Source organism: Etheostoma spectabile, chromosome 12 (genome assembly GCF_008692095.1).
Source record: "Etheostoma spectabile isolate EspeVRDwgs_2016 chromosome 12, UIUC_Espe_1.0, whole genome shotgun sequence".
NCBI lineage: Eukaryota > Metazoa > Chordata > Actinopteri > Perciformes > Percidae > Etheostoma > Etheostoma spectabile.
This window is the reverse complement of record NC_045744.1, coordinates 16617883-16627969: the sequence shown is the minus strand read 5'-3', so window position 1 is coordinate 16627969 and position 10087 is coordinate 16617883. Positions and strand designations below refer to the sequence as shown.

General features: G+C 41.8%; 1 protein-coding gene across 1 annotated transcript; it reads right to left on the bottom strand.

The window, feature by feature from the left end:
* On the bottom strand, positions 1 to 10087 carry LOC116699506 (angiopoietin-related protein 1). Its single transcript, XM_032532131.1, has 5 exons — positions 9855 to 10087; positions 5598 to 6436; positions 4521 to 4714; positions 3138 to 3408; positions 1 to 2319 (listed from the first exon to the last, which is right to left on the bottom strand). Exons 2-5 carry the CDS (start codon positions 6397 to 6399, stop codon positions 2132 to 2134), a joined length of 1455 nt encoding a protein of 484 aa, XP_032388022.1. The 5' UTR covers positions 6400 to 6436; positions 9855 to 10087; the 3' UTR covers positions 1 to 2131.

Genomic DNA, 10087 nt, shown 5'->3' with positions numbered 1-10087 from the left:
TAAAAGTTAGATGCTTTAATGTGACAGAGGGTACAAAAATATGCATTGTGCAGTCGCCTGGTTAGCTCACCTGGTAGAGCGGGCGCTCATATGCACAGGGTTGGTCCTCGACGCAGGGGCCACTGGTTTGTTTCCGACCTGCGGCCCTTTGCTGCATGTTGTTCGCCCTCTCTCTCCCCTTTCATGTCTAAAGCTGTCCTATCTAATAAAGGCCTAAAAATGCCACAAAAAAATCTCAGACTCCGATCACACTGACACAATAAGTTTGGAATGTGCATGAAATCTTAACAATGACTAAAAACTAACAAGTCAAGCACTAATAAGGGCTTGGTTAACAGTATAAATCAGCATGGTGCATGAAAGGAGTTCATTTGAATCCAAAAGAGCAAGAACATCCTTTGAAGTGACATCTAAATGTTCTCTCTTTATTGACTAGTTGTGAAATTTTTTTTCTGCCAAGTAATGTGACTCATTGGTTTCGGCTTTTTTTGCTGTTTCATTTTAACATTATGATGTTGTTTTTATTGGACGCTGGTTTTATTTACATGTTCATAAACATGTTCCCATGTCCAACTGGGTTTGACTGGTCTCCCTGCTTTGTGTTTTGTTGCTTTATAAAAGTCTGTTAAAAAGATGGGTGTGAGGGCTATTGTGGTCAAGAAGAAAAAAAAAAACAGCTCAATATATGAGGGTCTATTTTCGGCTCAGAGACCAAAGGCTGTTGGATGCAACACTGTTGTTCAAAGACCAACCAATAAAAAAAAAGAAAAGCTTGGCTCCCCTCTACTCTGGCATGGTTCCCCCAAAAGGATGGTGCTTTCCTTCCATTCCGGTGATTACAGAGTGCAGGCACCCGTGACTTTGTCAATGAAAGATATTTTACGAAAAAACATACAGTTCAAGCACATTTGTGTGGAAAGAATGTAAATTTCTCTGTATTTAAAAGGAAAAAGGGGGAGGGGGGTTGGGATAACTTGGAAATTTGGACCTATTCCATCCCAGTTCATCCCACTCCCCTCCCTCCTCTCTTTTTCTTTCTTCATCCTGTCTGGCTTTCAGCAATGTGTTTCTCGTTGTCTGTCCATTGCCTAAAACTCTCAACACGCTTGGTCGGCATATTTTTTTGTGCTTGAAAACCACTAAAAACACAACGTAATTCAAACGTTTTTTTTTCCCTCAACAATGCTTGTTTTTCTCAGAATCATACTGAAATGTAATCAACAGCCAAATGAGAAAAACATATTACAGCAATTTCCATACGTGCAAGCGCACTTTGAGAATAATTGTCATTTATACAGTGAAGGAAATTAGTTTTTTTTTTCTTGTGCTGTAGGATCATTTACTGTTCCCTCAGGACACCTGGCCCTTTTCAATGTTATGATAAGTTAATTGTACACATAAATTATCGTTTCCGGTCATCTGCACTTGAACAAAGTACTTTAACATACAGTATAAAGGTCATTTTAAGTGTAGGGGGGAAAAAAGCAAAACTGACAAAAAGCAAAACTGTTTGTGAAACAAAAGTACATAAAACACGTACAGTATTTAAACCACCTTCCTTTCTCTAACTCCTTGAGGTGTTGGTTTTTTTCAGATCTTAAGGTGGATACAGAGTCTAAATAAATTTATACAGTTATAAACAAAATGTGTTTTCCAGCTCCCACCAATTATAGCACAAGTGAAATAACATGAATGAGTGTTTCTATCATGTTTATCTTGGCCAGGTAGGAAGAGCTACATCTAGATCCTGTGATGCAAAAGCTTATAAATTAATTACCAATAAAGTTCTGTTAGGATGGGGGCGCCTTGTCTTGCATTATTTAGCTGAAAAATTCTTAATTTCCCTTTACTAAAATGTGTATTAGGTTGGTAAAAGAGCTGTACGGCTTTAAAAAGTCCTGTTCCCTAAATCCCTCTATGTGTGCATCACATTATCATATAAAGAGAACAAGGTTCACGCAGAGTCCATGTCTGTTACAGGAGGCAGTTCAAGTCACTACTGATAGTTGGTAAACTTCATTGGTGTAGTTCTTTTATCAAGGATCAACCGGTTGCTGATGACATAGTCACATTTCAAGTTTGCCCTGGCCTCCATAGCTGCCCCTGGACCAGCCTGGCTTACAGTATCTCCTCAGTCTATGGGCCTGATCAGCATACGTACAGACTTCATAGAATAGAAGCCTCCGCCATAGTCGGCCCAGAACATCCCATCTTGGAATTTGCTACGGTAGACGCCTCCGATGTACCAGACACCGTTAAGATTGGCTTGGCCGCAAGCGTTGTACCACCAGCCTCCTTTATGGAAATGGGCACAGTTGCCTGTTGTGGGGAAACGAGAGAGGTGATTGTTAGCTCTCTGAGGAAGTGTGTTTTCCACAGAGAAAATTATTCAAGTACATTTACAACATCTACATGTTATGCATTACTTTTTGTTTTGCCTTTCAAGTTAGACCCACTGGAAGCAAACACAATTTCATTTCAAGAAGGTGTTAGGATTTTTTTTTTTATTGGAATACCTTGATGGTGTCTGATTTGAGACCAATACATAGAACACTGCAAATAATGTCTGTGACATCTACAGTTATTTACTTTAGATTTCAAAGTAACACTACTGTATATGATTTTTACAGTAGAAGGCTGTAAAGTTGACATTAAAACCTTGTTGACATGACAAAATCATAGTAGTCTAAGTGTTACAGTTGAAATCACAGTATTTAAAGCATTACTGTAATCACAATATAGCTGTCCATGGTACTGTAAATAGTGAACTTCTGTATTTTTACTTTTTTTATCTTATGTTGCGTTTAATGTTTTGCATTTTACAATTAATACATAAAATACTGTAAATGAAAGTATGGTACCTTTACTGTAAAAAGAATTCACAGTAGCTTGCTGGCCAATTGTTGCCAGTAAGTCACTGTAAATTGTACATTCAATTTGTAACAGTGAACTTTACTGGATGGCTGTTTTGCTAATGGGATGTGAAAACTTTAAAGCTCAATATCCACTCAGATCACAGGTAAAACCTCAACATCACACCATTTAAAGAGAGGCTTGAAGTTTCAATAAAACATCATTATGCAGTTCAAAGGAGACTACATGCTACAAGAGTACAAAGGGACGCCATGTTCCTCTACCTGAGAATGCATCCTTGTCTCGATCCAGAGTGGTGAACTGTTTTCCGTTGTGGCTGCTTAGAGAGTCCCCGGCGTTGCCCTGGTAGGTGCCAAGACGCAGACGGTAACCCTCGCTCTCAGGCTCTAGATGGAAGCTGCTGTACTGAGCGTAGACCTTCTTGTTCATCCAGTCCTCCAGCTCCACAAGCAGCTTGTAGTCCCCCTGCCTCCCCAGGTTGTAGATGCCTTCCAGACCGAGCCAGTATTCCCCGTCTATGTTGCCAAAGCCGCTCTGAGTCAAAGGAAGATTAAAAGGAAGGTTACAGGAAGATTACAGAAAATAATGAGCATCATTTTTTTTATGTGGTCGCCTGAGGAGTTTAGAAACATGAGAACTGTTTGGGAACATGAAACCCCCTTTGTGGATGAGGGTTTGGGATTGGTACAGAACAAATGAGAATTTTCTTTTTGATGACGTTCTGGTTGTGGTTCTGTAGATAACTACAAAATGTCAAAAGACAAAAGCTGTGGCAAAGGAATGCCAGCTTATCTTTGACATTTCTAAGTAAGACATGTTGTAGGATTTATGCGGGAAAATAAGCATCCATCCTCAGAATTCTGGTCCGTCGCTTAAACCCCACAGAGCTCTTGGAACATGGCTAATGGCGAAACTGGCCTTGGCGCTTGTTTTGACTAACCACGAGGAATCTACGTCTGGCCATGTATCTCCAGAACACTTCACTTGGTAGAGAAGGTTGAGGTTTGCGATTGTGGATTAGCTGGGTGAGCCAGCAGATGATGAATGATGCAGGGTTTCAGTCCAGGGGCCTCCTCTCTTGTGCTCTATGTGTATAAATGTGATAGCTTTGTGTGAGAGCACAGAGGCAAATCAACGTTAAAGAGAGCAATTTAGCTTCCAGTTACACGTGCACAAGCCTGGCCGGGCTAAATGGAACAGTGGATCGACGAGGCTGCCAGCAGCAATGTACTCCTTTGCATTCTCACAGAGCTCTGATGAGAGGGTCTCTACGGTGTGGTGTAGTAAGCCAACCAGCCATCCATCCAGGAAGGCACCATAGAAGTAGTGGTTTTGGAAAGAAATTCCTGCAGATTGAGCTGTGGAACATACCTTCCTAGCGGGCCATCTAATGTTTCATGATGGGAATCTCAAACCAAATGACCTCGGACGAATAGTGCTGCTGAGGAGGTGTTATATTTTACAGTAAGTGAAAACACAAGGATTTTTACCCAGGGAATAGTCCCAAAAACCCCAGATGGTGCCTCTAGATGGGTCATATAACGGCACCCCTGTTGTCTCTGGATGACTGAAATATTCAGGCTGGCTCAGAAGAGGAGAGAGAAAAATAAGACAGACAGGGCAGCGGAAGTGTCATGTGTCATCACCTTGTAGTTATCCCAGTTCCTGAAGAAGTTAACGGATCCATCTCGCCTGCTCTGGATAACAGTCCAGCCCCCGTTGTCTATATCCTGTTCACACCAGGCCTGAACAGGCCTCTCTGCTTCATCTGGTCTGATCAGGTACATGCCGCTGGTGCTATGGCCAGCTTCCTGCGCTTCGAGACAATCTCTGAACGGGCCTGAAAGAAAGTAAATCAAGACAGGAAGGCAGGTGGTAAGAAAACAAGTGTGTGACAAAGTGTGTAACAGCTAAATAGTTGTAAAACACCCCCCTCTTTCTTAAGGTAATAACTCCCACCAACAATCTCAATTACTAAGATGTTGGAGCATCAAAATAGATTTTTCAATTACAGGAAATAGATTGGGAAAATGTTTAAGTGTAGCTGTGACACCCCTCCGGCTAGCCCAGCTAGAGTGCATAAACAATTTATATGGTTAAACATATATAAAAAAGTCTGCCTTTTTCCCCTCTCCCGGCTAATAAACTAATAATAATAATGTAAAGGCACAGTCCCTTCATTCTACTTTGTGGTTTCCCGGAGCCTATCATTCCAGCCTGGGTTTTGTATACGTCTCACATGCAATGGAACAATCTTGTAAGGGATCATTATCATATACAGCTTCACTGAAATCCAACACACTTTATTATTCTTGGACGAGGGCAATCTAAATGTCAGGAACTCTGTTGATGAGCAAAATCGCACTGGTTAGGTTTCTTTGTTTTGCTTTAGGTCCCCTGCCTCAATCAAGACGTTACAGACTTTTTATTTCCATCCCGGTTTGTGTTCTTTCTGTTGAGCAGGGAGCAGAGATCCAGCTGAGTTCGCAAATCTTTAACCTTTCAAAATGAGGCCACTGGCCCACCTGCAGCTGTATTCCAACTCAGTGATTATTATTTTGTTACGGTTGGCAGGCAAAGTCATGACTGTTCTACATTTTATGATGATTTAATTGTTTTGGATTTCCTGAATCAATTAATAAATTATCGGATGGATGGATAGATGGAAGAATGAATGGATCCCTCACTCACTCACTCACTCACTCACTCACTCTCTCACTTACCTTCAGCACTGAAGTTTCTATTTGGAGGTTTCTGAACTTCCAGGGTGCCACTTGTGGGAAATGGCCCAGAACGCGAGCCCCTTTCTCGGGCAAAGCCTTGGGTGTTGTCCCTCTGGATCTCATTGGTGAATCGTGGCACATTAACAGGAATGTTCTCAGGCACCACCTGCACAAGTGGAGGTCCCAAGGGTGACTGGTCATGCCTGCGGCTGTACACGTGCATACAACGCTCCTCCAGTGCTCCAATCAGCACGGACTGGTTGTTCACTACTGCAGATAGAGCTGCGTATTTGGCCTCGAGTTCCCTGTACCTGGATCCCAAGCGCAGTGACTCTGTGGTGGCGTTGAGGATGCCTGTCTCCAGCTGCGCCAGCTCCAGTGAGTTGTCCCTCTTCCTGATGATCTCGTGCAGCAGCTGCATGTACAGCTGGGTTACTCTGGAGTTCATGTTCCTGCTTTCTTTCCTCAACAGCTTCATTTCATTCACCAAGTTGCCATCCACATCCACCACCAGCTTCAAAGTTTCCATCTCCCTACGCTGCTTTGACAGGAGGTCGCGCACCGCAGCCACATCCAGGCGTGTCACTCGGTCCTTGTCGGTTGAATAACCCCGGGCAGCACAGATGGGTCCTGTGATCTTCTGTTCAGGAACCAAAAAGGTGTAAGAGCACTTCTTGCTTTCTCCATTGGACTCTGGAGCCCTTCGTATCCGGGAGAGGATGGGGTTCTTTTTGAAGGCTTGGCTGTTGCCCCAGAAAGACAGACCAAACAGAATAAATACGCTCCATGTTTTAGGTCCCATTGTTCCTCTTCTCTTTATCACCAAACAAGCTAAAGATCTACAAAAAGGAAAGAGATGTGGAGATCCCATAAATCCCATAAAAAGACCAAAATCAACAATGTTTTAGTCCATTTCTCAATATTTTCCAACTTCTCCTGTCTTTGGCAATCAGCCCAAACGCAATTGGTTTCTACTGAAGACGTGAATCATTAAAACACAAATTATAGTTTCATTTTTTTACAATCCTAGCAGTATGACAATGTCCGTCAGTGGGCCAGTCGGTCCATCACTTTGGCGGGAAATATGTCAGCACCTGGGTATATTGCCATTACATTTGGTACACACATTCATGTCCCTCTTAGAGTGAACTGTGATCCCCTGACCTTTTATCTAGTGCCATCATCAGGTCAAAATCTTCCTAATGCTATTCATCTGTTCAAGTGTTAACATGAAAATATGCAAAACTATGATGTCAACATGGAAAACATTGTTCTTACAGCATGTTAACATTGCTATGTGAGCATGTTAGCATGCTAATGTTATAATTTAGCTAAAGCAACATCTTCCTAAAACAGCTAAGCACTGCAGCAAATGTTACTCAAAGAGAAGCAAATTGTGTATTTGTTGAGGACTACTGTCAGCCACAGATTAGTGTGCATTTGGTGGATTGGGAGTATTGACAGCCCTAGAATAAACTGCAGTTCTATGTTCATCATAACAAAGGGAAATGTCAAGCAGTTCAACGGTGTAGCTTGTTGAGTTTTTAGTATAGTTTTTGGACAACAGTAGGGGGTATGGCACAGAGGATTACGCTATGTCAAGCTTTGGCTACATGAATGATGAATGATGAATAAATGATGAATTCATGTAGTATATTCCCTGACGTATTCTTTAATTTAGTAGTATTTTCAATGAAGTTTCCTTTTTCTGTCTAATTTTGTACTTCTGTACAATTTCCTACCAGATGTTTTCTTTTATCTTCTAATCCCCTATAATCACATTGGCATGAAACACAAAACAGCTTCCAGTCAAGACTTAACATGAGAGTCTTGCTTAATTATGAAGTAAGTTAGCATTAAAATGTAGTGAAGTGAAAACTAGCAGACTGAGGCAAAGACACGGCTGGTTTCACATATCGACTACTGCAGACAGTCTTACGGCAAGATGTGCCATCTGGTACGTTTGTGGTAGAGTAAGAGCAGTGTCACCCACCCACCGAAAATCTGTTATCGTTACTTGAATTTTCAATGCATTCCCTCATGGGCTCTCTTTCATTACGGCCCTACCACATCTGTATCAGGTGTCTGGGTGTGGGCAAGTGCTGGGATCTGTTTTTCATATTTCTGTAGATCTCCTGGCTCAGTCCTTCTATGAACCTCCCCTATAGCCTTTCAGTGTACCTGCACTGTAGAAAATTGTAATGCATCTCAAAAACAGAATTTAACTGAAAATTAAAATAGTTTTGGTAGAAAATTGAGTTATTTTGGCAACGGATAACATGAATATATCACTTTAAAGTTGTGTCATTTTCTGCCAGGGTTCATAAAGTATATCAATAAATAGTGTATCAAGCAAAATCCTACAAGTCAGCAAGTGGTTATCATGGGCCTCACTGACTCATTTTAACTTCTGCCATTTCTGCCTGGCTGGTACAAACATACATTTGAATTTGGTAAGGAATAAAAATAAATTGATGTTTAAGGAGCAGCAGGGGGAGCAGGAATCCCTGATTTATGAGTAATGTTTTCTGGAGTCTATTTTTGGAAGGAAAGCTTGTGCTTTAATCTCATTGGTTTTGACAGGACAATGAATGGAGCAGGGAAGGGTGATGTTCAAAAATGCATGCTAAGTGAAAGAGCCCCCTTTCATATTCCATAGTGAGGCTTGGCTCTGGAAGTGGAGCTTATGGTTAGCCAACTTCAGGCTGATTTAGGGCCATATCCAACCAGAAGGCAGTCTGGTTGGATACATGTCCAAGGAGGTTAAGCAACCTTCATCTAACACCTCTGACAGGCACACAATATGACCCACTTCATATCGGGGCTCATCAAAACAAATGTGCTGAGGGTTTGAAGGAAAAAAAAGTCCAGGACAGAGACAGCAGGGGCTTTGAATCATTTCTGTGGTCTCCTCTGGATGTTTATTTGCACTGAAGAGTCCTGACCACAGCTAATGGGACAGATCCCAGAGCATTACCTAAGCTCAAACTGCTGCTGTGGCAACATAGTACCCATTTATCATTGCCTAAGGAAAAACATGCCTCAAGGGAAATATATAACATCAAGTTTTTGTGTAAAGCACGACTTATTGACAGAAAGGAAGTGCCTGAGCCAACATTAATATCAAAAAGCTTCAAAGTTGAGCAGCTATAACATATGGAACAAGCTGCAGTTTGTTTTGTCATAGATTATAAACCATCTGAGGGCAAAGGGAAAGGCACTTGGAAAAAGCCATGTGCCAGAACTCAGAAACAAATTGGCACTGTCAGTTAGTTATTAATACCAGTTGAGTACTTTTTCTTGTCTTTTCGTAATCACTGGTCATCCCATTCAATAGCTCATGCTCAGCAATTGGCTTGTCTGCATGTCTCCAACCCCACAGTATGAATCTCACAGGCTCCGGCCTGACAGGAGTGACAGTATTTACACAGAGGCTCCTCAGCCAGGGCTGGGAATCTCATCGGCAGTGTTTACCACCAGGTTTCTCTCTGTCGTTCACACCCTGCCTGGTCTTCATCAAGTCAGCCGCAGCAGCCGTGTTTTTGTGTTGACTTGAAATTTTTTTATATTCTCCTACTTCTCGCTCAGAGCTAGACCAGACCAAATGTAGCAACCTCATCTATATTAATGCAGTCCTTGCAACCAGACAGGTCAAACTTTGCGGTGGATGATTTTTCCTAGCCAAGAGGAACATAAGGATACTGCAAATCGGCCCACTGACTCAAAGTGGTACCACTGAGCTCTGACTGTTATCCCTAATTAAAAGATAAAAACCCTCAAAAAGCCCTGGGAAAACCACATTTGTGGCCCCTAATTTAGTTGCAACTTTATTTTAACATACAGCTTACATCGCATTGCACATCAGAAAGTTTTTTTCAGTCTAACTTAATTGTGGGATTTGCTCAGGGCCAGCTGATTTAATTAGCCCACAAGTTATTCTGAGGTTGCCACTAATAAGGACTGTCTGCTGAGGGGACACATGCTGCATGAGCTCTGTACTTCATGGTCACTATGATCATGGGCTTTGTCATGGATTATTATTAATTTTAGCATTTTAGTGTCACTCCCCAGTTCTTCATTAAGAGTCATGGATGTCTAGAGGAACCTCCTTTCACATAAACTTGCATTGTTCTATATTAACTTTAATCTTATCAGTAAATTGAAATCTTTTACGCATTTGGATGACTTGAAAAATCCAATTGTTTCAGCAGTTTTCTAAAGAATAAAACATACAAATGTTAATTTTATGAATCTTACCTGTATCTGTGAGTTCAGTCAGCGGTCCAGGAGGTGCAGGTAAAACCCAGCTTGGTGTCTCAGTTGTGTTTCCTATGCAGGTTCATGCTCTCCATTCTCCCTCTCTCACCCTCAGTCTCCTTCTGTCTTTGCTGTCATTGAGAATGAAGGCCTGCATACAGCTATGGCACAAGCAAACACCGTCCACTAGGAGAACAGTAGAGGGTGGTCCATGTACAGAAAGAGGGAAGGCT

Bases quoted from the DNA above. Each gene is read 5' to 3' on its own strand.
- LOC116699506 (XM_032532131.1), bottom strand. From the start codon at position 6,399: ATGGGACCTAAAACATGGAGCGTATTTATTCTGTTTGGTCTGTCTTTC. The intron at 3,409-4,520 runs GTGATGACACAT...CCTTTGACTCAG, and splicing joins GGAACTGGGATAACTACAAG to AGCGGCTTTGGCAACATAGA. The intron at 2,320-3,137 runs GTAGAGGAACAT...TCCCCACAACAG, and splicing joins AGACAAGGATGCATTCTCAG to GCAACTGTGCCCATTTCCAT.